Source organism: Sus scrofa, chromosome 6, assembly GCF_000003025.6.
Source record: "Sus scrofa isolate TJ Tabasco breed Duroc chromosome 6, Sscrofa11.1, whole genome shotgun sequence".
In the NCBI taxonomy this organism is placed as follows: Eukaryota; Metazoa; Chordata; class Mammalia; order Artiodactyla; family Suidae; genus Sus; species Sus scrofa.
The window spans coordinates 129,189,608-129,210,484 of record NC_010448.4 but is presented as its reverse complement, the minus strand read 5'-3'; the positions used below and the strand labels follow the sequence as shown (position 1 = coordinate 129,210,484).

Here is a 20,877-nt window from a genome sequence, read left to right as displayed (position 1 = left end):
TTTGATTTTAATTTTTCCCCCCTCTTGAGTATTTATTTCTGATTATTTTCATATATATAAAATATTATATGAATGCTCTCGATTCACCTCTTTACCAGAAGTAGCTTTATGACACAGAATAATGACCCCTCTCTAGAACTGGCACTGTCCAAAATACAACTTTCTGTGATGATGCATATGTTCTATACCTGCCCTGTATGATATGGAGGCCACTAACCACATAAGGATGTTGAGCACTTGAAATGTAGCTTATTGTGTGACTGAGGAGTTGATTTTTAGATTTAATTTTAGTTCATCTCAATTTAAATAGTTACATGTGGCAAATGGCTGGTGGACAGCCCAATCTAGATTCTTTCCACTAGCAGCATTCTCAAGGCTGAAACCTTGGTTCAGCACCTAGAAGCTTAAAGCTTAAAAATATAGAAAAGGAAAAAAGGCAAAGGACAATTTTAAACAAAAAAGGAGTTACTTAACAATCTTACATAGTTTGCACTCAAATAATTTCATTCAGTGAACGAAAACTCCCATGTATTAAAAAAATGGAAAAATCCAGTGCAGAAACTTGTCCACTGAAGGCTATTTGGTGGGTAAAGGGGAGAAATAAAATATCCCTAAGGCCTTCAATATGACTCTCACAATATTCTTCTTCCAGAACACATACACATTAGTGTATCAGAGGGGTTAATATACTTTGAAGAGTGTTTGCCAGTATAAACGTTACTATGTTTTTTTTACTTATTTGGTTTCTAACAGCTGGGAATTAAGGGATTTTTTGTAATTATTTTTAGGGAGCAGAGTTTTTGTTTTTTTGTTTGTTTACGAGTTTCTTTATACATTGAGAACAGATTTTTTTTTTTTTTTTGCTTTTTAGGGCTGCACCCATGGGCATATGGAAGTTCCCAGGCTAGGGGTCAAATTGGAGCTACAGCTGCTTGCGTACACCATAGCCATAGCAACACAGGATCCAAGCCACATCTGTGACCTTCGCCACAGCTCACAGCAATGTCAGATCCTTAACCCACTGAGGAAGGCCAGGGATTATTCAAAAGGACTTCTGACATACATTTACTGTAGTAATCCAGTGGGAGTGAAGGCGCTGAAGGCAAATGAGAGCAGCAGTGAAAGCCATTATAATAATCCTTATAGGACGATTATATAATTTCAGAAAGGTAACATGAAAGTTCATTTTTTAAAGGCAATTCTTGTTTATAGATGAGAAAACAAGCAGTTTCAGATTTACACACATTGAAAGCTGAACTGACACAGAAGAAGTTTAATATGTCTTTACAATCTCAATAAGGTATGTTAATTGTTAATTTAAAATTTTTGTCAAAAAATTTAAATACTTGTACATATTTAACCATTATTCTCCTTGACAATGACATATAAGTTTTATGTCTTTTTTCTTGTGGGTATTATACAGTGTTTCAGGAAATATTAGATGTACAAAAGCAAAATGATGGCTATTTGGTTATTTTGGATGGTTTCAAATGTATTACTTTTAGAGTACTATATTTTATCATTTTCATATTCAAATAGCTTTAAAATATAATAGTGTAACTAAAATGAAAAATCATATTTTAGTAAGTATGGATCTTTCATCCACAGGTATGATACAGATTAGTACTTCAGATTTAAATTTTTTATAAATTTATTTTAAAAATACAAAAGGCATTAGTAATTCAGCAAATACTCTGGAAAATGATTGGGTTTACTCTGCCATAAATAATTAAGTAAGAAATGAAATATTTGCATATCAGATGACTAATACATTAGTACAGTTTGGAGGGAAGGAAATGTGCAGAGAAGGTAGGACTTTTGTAAATCCAGAGTCCAAGGACACAGATTTTTAATCTAGGTATTTATGGGAACTAATACAAATGCAACACAATATTCTTCTTAATTGTCTTGAGAAAGGAAACAGAGACTCTGCACATTTATTTATTTATTTATTTATTGCTTTTTTTAGGGCCATATCCACGGCATGTGGAGGTTCCTGGGCTACGTGTTGAATCAGAGCTATAGCTGCCAGCCTACGCCACAGCCATAGCAATGCCGGATCCTTAGCCCACTGAGCAAGGCCAGGGATCAAACCCGCAACCTCATGGCTCCTAGTTGGATTCGTTTCCACTGAGCCATGATGGGAACTCCACCTACGCACATTTAAAGAAGTTCTTTGCACAAAATTTCTTTTAGAAAGAGAAAACAGTTGAGAAACCAATATTTTTAGATAATTAAGGAAAATGAAAAAAATTAATGATGAAAACAAAATAAACCAAGAAATATATTATAGATGTCTTTAAAGGAAGAAATATTAATAATTGGAAGGGATAAATGACAGTGAATAGAATCAGATTTAAACACCAAGTTTTTCCTAAACATTTCAGGTATAACCTCAAAAGGTAATTTAATTGGAAAATTTAGCTTTAACATTCTAAGTCAAAATAAGTTATATTCTTGTATTTAGTTAAGTATTTTGATCCCTTGCATTTGTTTTTTTCTCCACTGGAGGCTTAAATGAGTTTCATTCAACTGACTCAGAGAATATGAGTGTTGTGCAGAGTTAGGAAGCAGAAAAATTAATTGCATTGGTTTAATGAACCTAAAGATACTAAATTGCAGGGTTTAAACTTAGGTTTATTGAATAAAAAGTACAGAGCAAACTGATTCTCAAAGACTAGGTTTTAAAAAAATCTAATTCTAAGCAAACAATTTCAAGTTATACACATTCCAAAAACTAGCACTGATTTGTAAGCATATACTTTAATATCATAGGAGAATTTTTAGTACAATTCCAAAAGCAATTGTTCCAAATTACAGTATTAAACATCTTACAGAGGAATATTTAATATAGAAAGTTGACTTACTTCTTACCTTTATGTTGTTGTACACTGAAGATATAAACAGGTATGTATTTTTCAAATTCAAATAAAGCATTTCTTTATGTTTTTGAATATACTTATAACTAAAATATTTAGCAATGTGACAAAAATGTATACATTTTTTAATCTCTTTAAGAAACTACATCTATTTAAACATGTTTTTCTAAATCTTACAAGTTTGACAAAAGTTCATTTCTGTTACAGCTTTGGTTTTAAGGCTTTCCACATTTCTTCAGTTTGCTGTTTGGCTAAAGCATTTCCAGAGTAGTCAAGACAGCTTGCATGCCACATGCCAATGCCGAGCAAGCCATGGCTTTGTACATAAGCTGCCTTTAGAGAAATGCTCCGAGGGTTATCATACCACACTTGATGAAAATTCCCAGCCTGATCCTATACAAATAAATTAAAATAGAACTTTATTGAGTACAGTAAGAGGGGAAAATGCTTCTTAAATGTAATGACTCAAAAGGATGCAATGAAGTAATCAAAATTTTAGGGCACAATATTTTCCGTGGTTCTGTATGTGATACTTTCTAGATATGATTGCTTGTGGCACTTCTATAACAACAGAGAATATACAGATGATCCTCCCAATATATTCTATTTAAAGTCCTTTTCATGCCTTAAGATTCCCTCTTGCTCCGATCTGATGATTAACAACCAAGGTAGTCACATGTGAATCACTTGTGAGGACTTTTTAAAAAAAGATTCCTGAGAACCACACCATATGAAAACTACTGAATCAGAATTTTCCAGGGCTGGTGTCAGAACATGTATGTATTTGTTTCTTTGTTTTATGATTTAATGTTACATTAGATGATTCTGATAAGCAGCCAAGGCGATAACTACTCTTATTCTCTAACATTAGCTTATACCCCTTTTTTTTTTGTATTCCCTACAGTTCCTGGAAATGGACCCAGTTAAGAGCTCAACAGCTGATTTTGTTTATGACAAATCAGTCAAATCAGCAGGTAATGGCAATGGACAAAGAAAACACCTCCTTTTCTAGGTCTTACAGAATTGATTCTAATTATTGGGTCCGGACCCCATGGGTAACTTAAGCACACACCTGATTAAGGACCACAAACTAGAAACTGGTCTTAGGCTCACCTTCCACCCTATAAAATTCTTCTCAGCATCACTTGCCTCTATCTAGTGCGAAACACAGTCTCTTTTAGAAAGTATGTAAGCTATTGGATAAAGGATAAAAGAAAGAGGAAACGTACAGAATTAGGCAAAACAGTAAAGGGAGGGGAAAAGATAGGAAATAAAAAATAGAATGACCTGTGATTTGAAATGATTTACTGATTTTTTATATACATCTAGGGAACTCTTTAAAGACAATTACCAATGAATGCCAGTAATGTTTTCATTTATTGAAAAACATCGGCATTAAAACACTGGAATTAGAATTATCTCCTAAGATGACCGCTTTGAAGGACAATAGTCACTTGGTAAATGAATATGCTGTGGCATATTTAAGTAGATGGTAGACTCAATTACATATATCTTATACTGTACCTTATATTCCAGTCTTTAAAAATCTTTATAAAAGATTTCTGCATGGTTGAAAAAGCCATGCATGTTCTAGTAGTAATTATAATTCAATATTGAAAGGTACCTTGCAAAACCTAAACCTAAATATAGAAAGATTTATTTTTACAGAGTCAGGGGCAAACCCAAAGGCATATACCTTGGAATTTTGCCATCAGCCTAGCACTTTGAGCCTTTTTGATACATTAAGAAATTTCAAATGCCTCAAATAGTGAAGAATCAAAGGATAAAAAGCTGAGTATATGTAAGTTTGATATATGCATGGTTAAGGAATATTTGTCTCCAAGAATATTGAGTACAGGATGAAGCTGCTGTTGCAGAGACAGTATAAGAAAGCAGAATGATCCTCTTCAGTTAAAATAGAAACTTGATTTGGGTTGCTGTGGAATTTCACAGTGAATAAAAAAGAGAAACAAAATGATTAAAACAAAATGGTTGTCCAAAGTACTGTTAAATGAATGGTTTCCAAGGCTCATCCAAATGTTTCCTGAATTCTAAAATCTTAAAGAATATGTCTTCTTATGCATTAAGGAAAAAGTAAGTCAGGAGTTAAAAAAAAAAAAAAAAAAAAAAAAACAGGACATTATAGTGTAAACTATTTATTCTAAATTATATATGTCTAAACTGTATAATTGGTTACATAAAGCCTTTATCAAACTGATATCCATGAAACACTCTTCCTCCTGCATGTTTCTAAGAGTGCTAGGAAACAGGGTTCTGTGTTAAACAATTAAATGGCTCTGTATACTGTTAATGCTTCTCAACTCTTTGACTATAATGTTGTATACTATAAATCCCCAAGGGGAATTTATAGTATGTAGTGTTTTCCAAATATATTTGGCCATGGTACATGTGTGTGTGTTTGTGTGTACCTGGGGTGGGTGTTTTAGTATATTCCTTTTAAATTGTATTTTGTTTAAAAATCTTTTTAATATTTTTATATAATTTATAAAAGTTTGTTTCCATTACAGTTACTACAAACTATTGGCTATACTCCCTGAGCTATAGAATACACCCCTGAGGCTAGTTTAACCCAAGAGTTTGTACCTCCCACTCCCTGACCCCTTTATCACTCCTCTCCCCATTCCCACTAGTAACCGTGTGTGTGTGTGTGGTCAACAGTTTCCAGAACAGAGTTCTAAAAAATATTGTTTGGTAAAGGCAGGATAACAGTATACCCAAGTTTAATTAATAAGTTTATACTTTAGATTTTAAAGTTTAGAAAATTGATATATAGGCATGTACATGTATATCAACTGTAATTTATTAAATATGTATATTTGCAGTCATTTTTTTATAAATGTGTAAGAAATAGGAATTCTTGCTGGAATGAACGTTCATCATATCACTTTAGCGTTCCTTTAATTGTAATATAATTCAAGGTAAATTCAAAGATAGTTTGTACTTAAGATTTTTAAGGTGTGAAAATATAGCTTTTCTTTGACCCTTTGGTGTGGCAATTCCTATCAAATACTATCTGACAGAATTGCTAGTCATTTAGTCTATTTCTTCAAGTTTCTGTTTGTAATATTTTTCTGTCTCTAATTTTTAATATTGCTTACAATTTGTCTAATATCACACGGTTTATACTGTAGAATAAATTTGAAATGATACCATTTTCTATTGTAATACATCTCCTCTTCTCAGCCTTATTCCTATTATATAAGAGCCTTATCAGATCTTAGGCTACTTTGAAATGGACACTTTCAGAGCAAGGAAACTATTTTGTTTCAAAGCCCATTCAGAAGCCACAGACATCATACATAATTTTCAGCTCTTAAAGGAAAGCCTACTTATTATTATATCATCTAAAATGACAAGTGGCCCGTGCAAAGCAGTTTCACTATTAGCATAATTTGAATTGCTCACAAGGGAAGTAAAGTAACTGATGACATAGAGTCAAAGACAATTCTACTTATGTAAATAGCAGTCTGTATGTTGTCCCTATAAGAAAACTTAGAGAAATTCTATCAAATATGTAATTATGAAGACATGCAATTATGAAAACTAATAGAATAAAGATCCAAAACTTTGAAAAGTCTTACTTGATAGTGATAATAAGGAGACTTCTGATTTTCATCCCACAGGCTTCCAGAATAAGAATTATTTAGTTGCTTCATAATTATTTGATAGGGTACCTGTCTGTGTACAGCATCTTTACAAGGGAGTTTTGCAGTGGTACAAACATGATGCTAGAAATGCAAAAAATGTTCATGTTATAGACTATCAATTAAGAATAATCTTAAGAGCCAAATCCAAAAATATAATAAAAATTATTTATTAGACATAAAATATATACTATAGGAGTTCCCCTCATGGCTCAGTGGTTAACAAATCCAACTAGGAACCATGAGCTTGTGGGTTCAATCCCTGGCCTAGCTCAGTGGGTTAAGGATCTGGCGTTGCCGTGAGCTGTGATGTAGGTTGCAGACGCGGCTCTGATCCCACGTTGCTGTGACTCTGGTGTAGGCCAGTGGCTACAGCTCCGATTACACCCCTAGCCTGGGAACCTCCATATGCTGCGGGAGCAGCCGTAGAAATGGCAAAAAGACCAAAAAAAAAAAAAATATATATATATATATATATATATACACACACACACACTATAAACAGATAACCTGACCATATAGAATTAAAGTTAAATTTCATTATTAAATAGAAATACAATACATTCAGAATTTTTACATAATTTAATAATGTAAAACAAACTAGCTACTTTTAGTCTTAAACTATGTTATAGAAATTCTCAAAGTGTATGCACTCTGTATAAAGAGCTGTTTCTAAAGTCTAAATAAAATTTATACAGAGGAAATAAAACAGGCTATAAAAAATATAATAGAATGAGAAAAAAATAATATAAGAAATAATCTGTTCTTACCTCTGATAGAGTTTTGCAGGTATAATCATAACCATACCAAGGAATACCCATTACAAGTTTCTTAGGGTTAATGCCGATATTGATGTATTGATCATATCCTAATCAAACAGGGACATAAAAAGCATATTTTTCTCTTCATATGTCTACTAATGTGTTCATACCAGCTCTGCAACCACTTAGAATCTAAGTTTGTAAAAACAGGCACATTTATGCAAAATGTAATACAATAATTCTCTAATGTGGTATTATAAAAGTCATCCCTCAAGAACTATAAATTCTGAATTACTTTTGAAACCATTTCTTTTTGAATAATAGAAAACAATCAATTTGATTGTCTTTTGGCTCAACAGCCACCAAGAGGTGAACACAGTTTTCAGGTATTACCTGCTGTTCCTCAAAAGTTGAAAAAAAAATCTAAATTTAAAAATGATTTGAGAGGCACCAGTCTCTCCCATTAGGAAGCCTGAGGCAAGTCCCTAAACCAACTTCAGCCACAAGAGGGGCAGACATCAGAAGCAAGAGGCTACAATCCTATTGCCTGCAAAAAGGAGATCACACCAAAAATCCATACAAAATGAAAATGCAGGAGTTCCCGTCGTGGCACAGTGGTTAACGAATCCGACTAGGAACCATGAGGTTGCGGTTCGGTCCCTGCCCTTGCTCAGTGGGTTAACGATCCGGCGTTGCCGTGAGCTGTGGTGTAGGTTGCAGACGCGGCTCGGATCCCCCGTTGCTGTGGCTCTGGCGTAGGCTGGTGGCTACAGCTCCGATTCAACCCTTAGCCTGGGAACCTCCATATGCCACAGGAGCGGCCCAAGAAATAGCAACAACAACAACAACAACAACAACAAAAAATGTAGAGAATTATTATGACTCAAAGAGGAACAAGGGAAAAAACCCAGAAGAACAGCTAAGTGATCTGGAGATTACCAACCTTCCTGAAAATGAATTTAGACTAATGATAGTAAAGATGATTCAAGATCTTGTAAGTAAACTGAAGGCAAAGACTGATAAATTACAAGAAAATCTGAGCAAAGAAATAGAAGATTTAAAGATTAGGCAAGCAGAAATGCAAAATACAATCAACAGAAATTTTTTTAAAAAATCACTAGATGCAGCCAACAGCAGAGTACAGGAGGCAGAAGAAATGAATAAGGAAGGTGGAAGACAGACTATTGGAAATCACTGATGTGGAAGAGAAAGAAAAAAGATTGAAAATAAAAGAAGACACTCTAAGAGAACTCTGGGACAATGTTAAATGAACTAAAATCCATTTTATAGGGATGCCTTAAGGAAAAGATAGAGAGGGAGGGCCAGAGAAAATACCTGAAAAGCCAAAAACCTCCCTAACATGAGAAAGGAATCATTCACTCAAATCCAGGAAGCACAACAAGTACCATATAAAATAAACCCAAGGAAGAACACCCCAAGGCACATATTAATAAAACTGGCCAAAAAATTAAAGACAGAGAAAATATTGAAAGCAGCTAGGGAAAAGAAACAAATAACACACAAGGGAACTCTAATAAAGGTTATCAGCTGATTTTTCAGCAGAAACTCTGCAGGCCAGAAGGGAGTGGCACAATACATTTGAAGTAGTGAAAGGAAAAGGCCTCTAACCAAGATTACTCCACCCAGCAAGGCTCTCATTCAGATTTGAAGGAGAAATCAAGAGCTTACAGACAAGCAAAAGCTAAGAGAATTCAGCACCACGAAACCAGGTTTACAACAAATACAAAGGAACTTCTCTAGGTAGAAAAGAAAAGGCCACAACTAGATATAAAAATATCACAAATGACAAGGCTCACCATATAATATAAAGGCATACATATAATAAGGGTAGGAAGTCATCCATGCACAAATATGTTATCAATACCAAAAATCCTGAGAAGAAGAGGGTGCAAATGCAGGGCACTCCAGATCCACTTGCAATTAAGAGACTGACAACTTAAACTAATGTTGTATATATATAGACTCCTACATCAAAACTTCATGGAAACTGCAAACCAAAAATCTACAGTAGATAAACACATGAGGAAAAGCAATCCAAATACATCAGTGAAGACAGCCATCAAACCACAAGAGAAAACAACATGAGAAGAAGGGAAGGAAAAAAAACCAATAGGAGTTCCCGTCGTGGCGCAGTGGTTAACGAATCCGACTAGGAACCATGAGGTTGCGGGTTCAGTCCCTGCCTGTGAGCTGTGGTGTAGATTGCAGATGCGGCTCAGATCCCACGTTGCTGTAGCTCTGGTGTAGGCTGGGGGCTACAGCTCCGTTTCGACCCCTAGCCTGGGAACCTCCATATGCCGTGGGAGCGGCCCAAAGAAATAGCAAAAAAACAAAAAAAGAAAAAAGACCAACAAAACCAAATCCAAAAGAGTTAATAAAATGGCAATAAGAAGATACATATCAATAACTACATTAAGTGTAAATGGACTAAATGCCCCAACCAAAAGACATAGACTGGCTGAATGGATACAAAAAGAGATCCATATATACTGTCTTCAAGAGACCCACTTGAGTTCTGGGGACACATACAAATTGAAAGTGAGAGGATGCAAAAAATATTCCATGCAAATGGGAATCAAAAGAAAGCTGAAGTAGCAATACTCATATCAAACAAAATTGACATTAAAATAATGTTAAAAGAGACAAAGGCATTAAATAATGATTGAAGGATCAATCCAAGAAGACAAAACAATTGTAAATATATATGCTCCCAACATAGGATCACCTCAATATGTAAGGCAACTGCTAATAACCTTTAAAAGGAGAAATTGACAATAACACAATAATAGTGGAGGACTTTAACACCCCACTTACAGCCATGGACAGACCATCCACACAGAAAATCAAGGAAACACAGGCATTAAATGATGCATTAGACCAGATGGACTTAATAGATATTTATAGAACATTCCATCCCAAAGCAGCAGAATACACATTCTTCTCAAGTGCACATGGAACATTCTCTAGGATAGATCACATTCTGGGCCATAAATCAAGCCTTGGTAAATTTAAGAAAATTGAAATCATATCAAGCATCTTTTCCAACCACTACACTATAAGACTAGATATCAAAACAAGAAAAAAGCTGCAAAAACACACAAACACATAAAAACTAAACATATTCCTAAACAACCAATGGATCACTGAATAAATCAAAGAGGAAATTAAAAAATGCCTAGAAGCAAATGCTAACAAAGACACAGCAATCCAAAACCTATGGGATGCAACAAAGACAGTTCTTAAAAGGAAGCTTATAGCAATACAAGCCTACCTTAGGAAACAAGAAAAATCTCAAGTAAACAACCTAACTTTACACCTAACAATTGTATACTGTTAAATATCCAAGAGAAGGGTGAACTATGTGCATCATTTGATAATGAACCTTTCATTGACATACATAATTACCATATCTCTCATGAAACACAGTTTACAAACACCAAATTAAATAATTACTTTGTTAATTTAACACAGTTTTCAAATTTTAAATAATATATGCTTATGATAGATTATTCTATCCAAATAATTAGGACATGATAAAATGAGGCCAATTTCTATTATTTTCCCTCTGTACGAAAAAGAAAAGCATTTTTCTGTATTAATCAACATGTAAATTAATGCCAACTATCCCAGAAAAGCTCATTTAAATCCAAAAGATAGCACACAATCTTTTATTCAGTTGGCTGATGGGATAAAAACTAATTCAGACTTCGGAAAGGATAATGCAGAGGCTACATTATATGAATGACAGATCAGAAGTACACTTAATTCTAACAGTAGTATAAATTTTCATAAAGTATGGGTACTAATACTAAATGCAAAATAAGATAAAGCCAATCCTATCAATCATGTATGACAGTTACTCACACTATAGTTACCTCTGCTATTCAATTATTTAACATTGGTTATTTCAACAAAAATATCTTGTCAAATTTTAAATAAGCAAATATCTTTCTGTAACTTTATAAGAGTTTGACTTGAAGTTGGAAGGCCTGCTTTAGTCCCAACCATAAAATACTTAATGTGCAATCATGAGGACTTAACTTCCTTCATCTCTTCTATAGTAAAGGGTTAATAATAATACACCTGTTCAAGTGAGAATCAAGATGGTGGAGGAATACGACATAGAGCTCACCTTTTTCCACAAACACATCCAAAACCAAAATGATTCATACAGAATATCTACCAAATGATTCATACAGAATATCTACCAAATGATAGCAGACAGCAGAAGACTTCAGACTTCCAAAAAGAGCAAGAAAAATCTCCCCATTACTGGGGAGAACAAGGAAAAGAGAGAGAGAAAAAAAAAAAGGAATCAGGATAGGACCAGCACTCCTGAGAGCAAGCTGTGAAAGAGGAAAGGAATTTGCACACTGTGAGGTCACCTCACTGATGGGGAGAGCCTCAAAGCCTTGGAGAAAAGTGCAGCAGCTAGACTGAGAATGACAAAGCTGAGAGAGAACCACACAGATAATTGGTACCATTGCTCTAGGCACCACAGCCTGAGACACTCAAGCAGGGGCTGGCGCTGGGGAGAGGACTAGGGTTGGATATGTGAAAATAGCCTGAGGGGGCTAGGGAGTGGTGTGCCATGGGCTGGGGAGTGGAGCACCACAGCAGAGAGAGTGCAGGAGGAGGCCTGGGCCTGCCAGAGAAGCAAGGCACTAGTTGGGGAGTGTGAAAGGGGATAGAGGCAGAGAAACCATAGGAAATTTTTTCTCTGCACATGCACAAGATCTCAGGTGGTGGGGTGCCTCTTGCACAGGCTTCAGGAGTGGCTGCAAACCACAACAGTTATCTCATACTACAGAGGTGGGTGTGTCTGGCCACCACTGAGGGTCCCATGACCAAGCACCACCTGCTGCCCCAGTCACCCCAGGGTTGTTGCCACAGAGGACCCTGCAATTGAGCACTGCCCATTGCCCCCACCTCCCTAGAAACTACCATTGCCACTGCCAAGGGCCACAAGAGCACAATTCCCTCCCATGGGATTGGAGGCACTGCTTCAGGCACCACCATGTGCCCTCCTCCCTGGAAGCATGCACAGACCGTGCACCTCCACACCTCCATTAAGGGGATAATGGCCTGCACACATTGAGGAAAAGAGGCAGCAAGCATCCTAATCAAAAGCAACTCCCACACCAAAAAAATAGTAAACCCACACAAGCTACCCAGGGACACTCCTGCATATAAATAGCCATCCAAGAGTACAGTAGATAATTGTTTTGCCCAAACTTACACAGTAAGAAAAATATAAGCAAAATGAAGAAGCACAGGAACCATTCCCAGTTGAAAGAACAGGAGAATTCCCCTGAATGAAACAGACTTCTACGGTCTAAAAAATACTAAGTTCAAAAAGGAGGTAATGAATATACAGAAGGAATTAAGAATGGCTGGCTATTGACAGTAATGCAGACTACTTTTTATTTATTTATTTTTATTTATTTTTTTTTTTTGTCTTTTTACCATTTCTTGGGCTGCTCCCGCAGCATATGGAGGTTCCCAGGCTAGGGTCCAATCAGAGCTGTAGCCGCCAGCCTATGCCAGAGCCACAGCAACGCAGGATCCTAGCCGAGTCTGCAATCTACACCACAGCTCACAGCAACGCCGGATCCTTAACCCACTGAGCAAGGCCAGGGATCGAACCCGCAACCTCATGGTTTTTAGTTAACCACTGAGCCACAACAGGAACTCCCAGATTACTTTTAAAAGGAACTGAAAACTATAAGGAGCAGCCAAAAAAAATTAGAAAATTCATTTGCCAAGTCAAAAGTTCAGCTAAAGGCATTGAACAGTGAAATGAATAATGCAGAAGATTGAATAAGTGACTTGGAACACACTATAATGGAAATCACCCAATCAGGACAGCAGACAAAAAGCCAAATGAAAACAAGTGAAGGCAATATAAAAGATCTCTGGGATAATATAAAGTATGCCAACCTATACATAATAGGGATTCAAGATGGAAAAGAAAAAGAAAAAAGGATTGAAAATGTATTTGAAGAAATTATGGCTGAAAATTTCCAAAATCTAAAGAAGGAACAGATTATCTGGATACAGGAAGTACAGAGAGTTCCAAGCAAGATAAACCCAAACAGATGTATGCCAAGAAATATTAAAATAAAAATGGAGAAAGTTAAAGATAAAGAGAGGATTCTAAAGGCAGAAAGAGGAGTTCCCATTGTGGCTCAGTGGGCCAAGAACCTGACATAGTGTCTGTGAAGATGTAGGTTTGATTCCTGGCCTCACTCAGTGGGTTAAGGATCTAGCATTGCCACAAGCTGTGGTGCAGGTCACAGATGCAGCTCAGATCTGGCATTGCTGTGGCTGAAGCCCTGATTCAACCCCTAGCCCAAGAACTTCCCTGTGCTGCAAAAGCAGCCATAAAAATTATAAATAAATAAATAAATAAATAAAGTCAGCCAGAGGAAAAGAAAGAGTAAATTGCCAGGGAACCTCCATAATGCTATCAGCTGATTTCTCTACAGGAACACTATAGGCCAGAGGGAGAGGCAAGATGTATTCAGTACTAAATGAAAAAATTTGCAACCTAGAATACTGTACCCAGCAAGATTATCATTTAAAATAGGACACAGAGTTCCCATTGTGGTGAAGTGGAATGAATCTAACTAGCATCCATGAGGATGTGGATTCGATCCCTGACCTTACTCAGTGAGTTAAGGATCTGGCATTGCCGTGAGCTATGGTGTAGGTCACAAAAGCAGCTTGACCCCGAATTGCTGTGTGGCTGTTGTGTAGGCCAGCAGCTTCAGCTCAAATTTGACCCCTAGCCTTGGAACTTCCAGATGCCATGGGTGCAGCCCTAAAGAGCAATCAATCAATCAATCAATAATTTTTAAAATAGGAGAAATAAAGAATTTCTTGGGAGTTCCCATTGTGGCTTAGCAGGTAAAGGACCCAACATAGTGTCCATGATGATGGGGGTTTGATCCCTGGCCTGGCTCAGTGGGTTAAGGATCCAGTGTTGCCACAAACTATGATGTGGGTTGAGGAGTTCCTGTTGTGGCTCAGCAGTTAATGAACCCGATTAGGATCCATGAGGATGTGTGTGCAATCCCTGGCCTTGCTCAGTAGGTTAAGGATCCAGCATTGCCATGAGCTGTGGTGTAGGTCGCAGAGGTCGCTGGGATCCTGCATTGCAGTGGCTGTGGCGTAGGCCAGCAGCTGTAGCTCTGATTCAACCCCTATCCTGGGAATCTCTATATACCACATATGTGGCCCTAAATCAGCAAAAAAAAAAAAAAAAAACCTCAGATAAGCAAGAACTAAAAGAATACAGCAATACTAAACCTATCCTAAAAGAAATGTTGAAAAGTCTCCTCTAAATAGTAAAGAAAAAGATACAGGATGGAGGACACCACAGTTTGAAAGTAATCACTTAAATAAGCCAGTATACAGATCAAAAAGTTAAAAAAAAAAAAAAAGCCTATTTGTTGAAAGTAAATGATAAACACAAGGAACAGCAAAAGGATAAGCATGAAGATGTAAAAAAGGACATCAAAATCATAAAATGTGGGGAAGGAGAATAAGAAAATCTAGACTCTTATTTACAATGTGTTTGAGCTTATATGACTATCAGCCTAAAGCAAGAAAATATAAGAAGGGGTTAACATACTAGAAAAACAGGCAACCACAAATAAAAAATGAACAATAAATTCACAAAAATCAAAAAGAAGAGGACATAAGCTTAAAATAAAAGGAAATCATCAAACCACAAAAAGAAAAACAAAGGGGAAACATAGAATCAACTGGAAAACAGTGTTTAAAATGTCAATAAATACATATTTACCAATAATTACTTTATATGTCAGTGGACTGAATGCTCTAATCAAAAGACATAGTTGGCAGACTGGATAAAAAACAAGAGCCTACATTATGCTGCGTAGAAGAGACCTGCCTTAGGGCAAAGTACAGACATAAACTGAAGGTGAGAGAATGGAAAAAGATATTTCATGCAAATGGAAATGACAAGAAAGTGAGTGTTGTAATACTCATATCAGACAAAATAGACTTTAAAACAAAGGCCGTAAAGAAAAATAAAGGACACTAATGATAAAAGGATTCAATTCAACACTAATGATAAAAGGATCAATTCACACTTGTCAACATATATGCACCTAATATAGGAGCACCCAGATACATACAACAAAAACTAACAGACATAAAAGGAGAAATTGGAGTTCCCACCATGGTGCAGCAAAAAATGAATCTGACTAGGAACCATGAGGTTGCAGGTTCGATCCCTGGCCTTGCTCAGTGGGTTAAGGATCTGGCATTGCCATGAGCTGTGGTGTAGGTCACAGACCAGGCTCAGATCTGGCATTGCTGTGGTGTAGGCCAGCAGCTGTAGCTCTGATTTTACCCCAGCTTAGGAACCTCCATATGCTGCAGGTGCAGCCCTGAAAAAAAAAAGGAGAAATTGATGGGAATACAGTAATAGTAGGAGACTTTAACACCCCACTCACATCAATGGATTTTCTAAACAGGAAATTAATAAGGAAACAGAGATCCTAAATGACACAATAGAACAGTTAGACTTGATATTTTCAGAACATTACATAAAAAAAAAAACTAGAATGTACATTCTTTTCAAGTACAAATAGAACATTCTCTAGGATTGACCACATACTATGGCACAAAACTAGCCTCAACGAACTTAAGAGTTTAGAAATTATTTCAAGCATCTTCTTTGATCATGATGGCATGAAACAGAAATTGATCACAGGAAAAGAAAAAAGCTGATGACTACATGGATACAAAACAATATGCTACTAAAAAAAAAAAAAAAACCAATGGGTCAAATCAAAAGGAAATTAAAAAATACCTTGAGACAAATGATGGTGAAAATACAACTGTAAAAAAATCTGTGGGATGATTCAAAAGTAGTTCTTAAAAGGAAGTTCATAGTGATACAGGCCTTCCTCAAAAAACAATAAAAATCTCAAACTGCATAACCTACCACCTAAAAGAATTAGAAAAATAAGAACAAACAAAAGCTAAAGTCAGCAAAAGGAAGGAAATAATAAAGATCAGAGAGGAAGTACTAAAATAAGAGATTGAATGATCCTATGCCAACAAATTTGACAACCTAGAAGAAATGAACATATTTCTAGAAGCATAAAGCCCAAAAAAACTTAATCATTAAGAAACAGATAATTTGCTATGGGGATAATTTCAAGAATTGAACTCTTTCAACATCATGGAGGATAATGTGAGAAAAAGAATTGTATATATATATGTGTGACTGGGTCACTTTGCTGTGTAGGAGAAATTGATAGAACACTATAAACCAACTACAATGGAAAAAATAAAAATCATTTTTAAAGAATCCAAAAAAAATAGAAATTTAAACAGACCTTCTAGAAGTAATTGAATATGTAATTTAAACTCCCTACAAACAAAAGTCCAGAACCAGATGACTTCACAAGCAAATTCTTAAAAACATACAAAGAAGAACTTATAGGAATTCCCATTGTAGCACAGAGGTTAACAAATCCCACTAGGAACCATGAGGTTTTGGGTTCGATCCCTGGCCTTGCTCAGTGGGTTAAGGATCCGGCATTGCTGTGAGCTGTGGTGTAGGTTGCAGACTCAGCTAGGATCCCGTGTTGCTGTGGCTCTGGCATAGGCTGGTGGCTACACCTCCGATTAGACCCCTAGCCTGGGAACCTCCATATGCCTCAGGAGTGGCCCTAGAAAAGGCAAAAAGACAAAAAAAAAAAAAAAGAAGAAGAAGAAGAACTTATACTGATCCTTCTTAAACTATTCTAAAATACTAAAGATTAAGGAACACTCTCAAAGACATTTTGTGAAGCCACCATCACCCTAATACCAGAACCAGACAAAGATACTACCAAAAAATTATAGGCCAATGTCTTTTATAAATACAGATATCAAAATTCTCAACAAAATTTTAGTCAACCAAATCCAAAAATACACAAAAACATACACCATGACCAAGTGGGACTCATCCCAAGTTCACAAAGTTGGTTCAACATATGTAAATCAATCAATGTTATACAGGAAATTAACAAAAGATAAAAACCACATGATCATCTCAATAGATACAGAAAAAAAAAATCTGACAAAATTCAACATCCATTCTTGATAAAAACTCTTACCAAAGTGGGTATAGAAGGAACATAATGCAACATAAAAATGCCATTTATGACATACCCACAGCCAATATAATACTCAGTAGAGAAAAACTGAAAGGCTTCCCACCAAAATCTGATGCCCCCTCACTTTTATTCAATATCGTATTGCAAGTCCTAGCCACAGCACTCAAGAAAAAATAAAAAATAAAATGTATCCAAATTGGAAAATAAGAGGTAAAACTGTCACTATAGGCAGATGATAAGATACTATATATAGAAAATCCTAAAGATTCCACACAAAAACTACTTGATCTGATAAATTCAGCAAAGTAGCAGGATACAAGATCAATATTCAGAAATTGGTTGCATTTCTGTACACTAGCAATGAATTATTAGAAAAGGAATATCAAAAAAACAATAACTTTTGAAATTGCACCAGAAATAATAAAATACCTAGGAATAAACCTGACCAAGGAGGTGAAGGACTTATATGCTGAGAACTATAAAACATTAATCAAGGAAATTAAAAAGGATTCAAAGAAATATTCCATGCTCCTGGACTGGAAGAATTAATATTGTTAAAATGTCCATACCACCCAAAGCAATCTACAAATTTAATGTACTCCCTATCAAAGTACCCATGACATTTTTCTTTAAAACTATAACAAATAATCTAAAAATTTATATGAAGTCATAAAAGACCCAGAATTGCCAAAGCAATCCTAAGGGGAAAAAAACAAAGCAGGAGGCATAACTCTCCCAGACTTCAGGTAATATTACAAAGCTGCAGTAATGAAGACAGTGTGGTACTGGTACAAAAACAGACATGGGGATCAATGGAACAGAATATAGAGCCCAGAAATAAATCCAGAAACCTATGATCAATTAATCTTTGACAAAGGAGGTAAGCATATAAGATGGGAAAATTCTCTTCAGCAAGTGGTGCTGGGAAAACTGGACAGCTGCATGTAAATCAATGAAACAGAACACACCCTCACATCATGCACAAAAATAAACTCAAAGTGGCTTAAAGACTTAAACATAAGACATGAAACCATAAAACTCCCAGAAGAAAACAGGCAAAACATTCTCTAATATAAATTGTACAAATGTTTTCTTAGGTCAGTCTCCTAAGGCACTAGAAATAAAAATAAACAAATGGGACCTAATCAAACTTAAAAGCTTGTGCACATCAAAGGAAACCATAAAAAACCACAAATACAACCTATGGAATGGGAGAAAATAGTTGCAAATGATGCAACTGACAAGGGCATAATCTCCCAAATATACAAACAACTCATACAACTCAGCAATAAAAAAACAAACAATCCAAAGAAAAATGGGCAGAACACCTAAATAGACAGTTCTCCACAGAAGACAGACAGATGGCAGTAGGCATATGCATTAATTATAAGAGAAATGCAAATCAAAACCACCTCACACTGGTCAGAATGGCCATTATTAAAAAGTCCAGAAATAACAAACGCTGAATTGGAAGTGAGGAAAAGGGAACCCTCCTACACTGTTGGTAGGAATGTAAATTGGTTCAACAACTATGGAAAACAGTATGGAGGTTCCTCAGAAAACTAAAAATGGAATTACTGTATGACCCAGCAATCCTACTCCTAGACATATATCTGACAAAACTATAATTAAAAAAGATACATGCACCCCTGTGTTCATAGCAGCACTATTCACAATGGCTAAGACATGGAAACAACCTAATTGTCCATGCAATGACAAATGGATAAGAAAATGTGGTACATATATATATAGTGAATAATACTCAACCATAAAAAGAATGAAATAATGCCATTTGCAGCAACATGGATGTAACTAGAGATAATCAGACTAAGTGAAGTAAGTCAGAAGGATAAAGACAAATACCGTATGGTATCACTTATATGTGGAATCTAAAATATGGCACAAACAAACCTATCTATGAAACAGAAACAGATTCACAGACATAGAGGACAGACTTGTGGTTGCCAAAGGTGGGGGCAATGGGGTGGACTGTGAGTTTGGTGTTAGTAGATACCAAACACTAGGAGTTCCTGTTGTGGCTTAGTGGAAATGAATCTGACTAGTATCCACGAGGATGCAGGTTCGATCCCTGGCCTTGCTCAGTGGGTTAAGGATCCAGCGCTGCCATGAGCTGTGGTATAAGGTTGCAGATGTGACTCAAATCTGGTGTGTGGCTGTGGTATACAGCTCCAATTTGACCCCTAGCCTGGGTACCTTCATATGCCGCAGGTGCAGCCCTTAAAAAAAAGGACAAAAAAAGATGCAAACTATTACATTTAGAATGGATAAACAATGAGGTCCTACTTTATGGCTCTATAGCACAGGGAACTATATTCAATCTCCTGGGATAGACCATGATGGAAAAGAATATTTTCTATACCTGACTGAGTCACTCTGCTGTACATCGGAAATTGGCATAACATTCAAGTTAACTATAATTTAAAAAATTTAAAAATCCAGCCATCCCACAAGAGTAAGTGAAGTAACTGAAAACTTTAAAACTTTTTGTAAATGTTAAAATTCTCCACATTAAAAGGTTTTGATATGTTTCAAGAAAGCATTGCAAATGAAAAATGAAATACTAAAATATATCTTGAGTTATAGAAATAATATCCTAATAATATTACTGATAAATGATCATTTTGTGAATTCTTACCAGTTAATGTCTGAGTATAGGGAGAATTGGCTCCTGCAATACATTTTGACCAGGGCAGACTTCGTTCATCATAAGACATGACAAAGAGAAAGTCACAAGCATCTGCGATTGCGGTATAATTATAGCACCTTTGAGCTATGCAGTGTGGAGACCAAGAGACATCAAAGGTTACCTGTGGAAAAGTCATTTTATGTAACATGATCAAATATGCATATTATGGCAGATGTTTTGTTCATTATACATTCTCTTGCCTCGTATTACCCAAGGTGGGGGAAACACTCTGTGTAGAAAGCTAGGGTTTGACATGTGTGGAACCAGAACAGTTCTAAGAAATATATTTTTTGCCTACATGGAAAAATTTTAGACAATGTTGTGGACATGTATTTGGACCCAGGTGTATTTGGATATATACAATGACCAGGACATATATCAATGACATATACAATGACCACTGTGTAGAAGAGGAGTTTTAAACTCAAACGCCTTCAGAGGATAGACTGGTAACTCAAGTAATTGAAGGCAACTGTGTAACTGAAGGATTACTGTGTAATCACAGTTAAGGCTATAAAGTCTATGAGCAATAGAGAGTAAAAGAACACTAAAATAATTCAAATACAGAAGCTCTTAAAAATATCATACAGCCTAAATAGGTCATCTCTGGGCACAAGCTGACTGGAATGTGTTGGGAGTTGGAGCCCCTGATTTACAATTACACTACATGGTAGGTTTAGTCCAACATTACAGTTAAAGAAT

The 20,877-nt window shown here is 35.9% G+C and overlaps 2 protein-coding genes across 6 annotated transcripts in view; one reads left to right on the top strand and one right to left on the bottom strand.

The window, feature by feature from the left end:
* Positions 1–20,877, top strand: part of SPATA1 (spermatogenesis associated 1) — an 82,200-nt gene that overhangs the window by 37,522 nt on the left and 23,801 nt on the right. For 3 of the 5 annotated variants that reach the window (XM_021096353.1, XM_021096354.1, XM_021096352.1), the window contains 2 exons: positions 1,213–1,300; positions 3,784–5,282. In XM_021096353.1, the coding sequence (XP_020952012.1) occupies positions 1,213–1,299 (87 nt within the window). In that variant the 3' untranslated portion in view covers position 1,300; positions 3,784–5,282. Of the gene's footprint in view, positions 1–1,212; positions 1,301–3,783; positions 5,283–20,877 lie in introns of those variants that run through there. The other 2 variants (XR_002345111.1, XR_002345112.1) reach the window with 2 other exon arrangements.
* The window catches only part of CTBS (chitobiase), a 34,470-nt gene continuing 16,209 nt past the window's right edge, over positions 2,617–20,877 (bottom strand). The window contains exons 4-7 of the mRNA XM_021096355.1: positions 20,125–20,296; positions 7,315–7,412; positions 6,482–6,628; positions 2,617–3,272 (exon numbers count right to left, since the gene is read on the bottom strand). Coding sequence (XP_020952014.1) covers positions 3,081–3,272; positions 6,482–6,628; positions 7,315–7,412; positions 20,125–20,296 — 609 coding nt within the window. The 3' untranslated portion in view covers positions 2,617–3,080. The remainder of the gene's footprint in view (positions 3,273–6,481; positions 6,629–7,314; positions 7,413–20,124; positions 20,297–20,877) is intronic.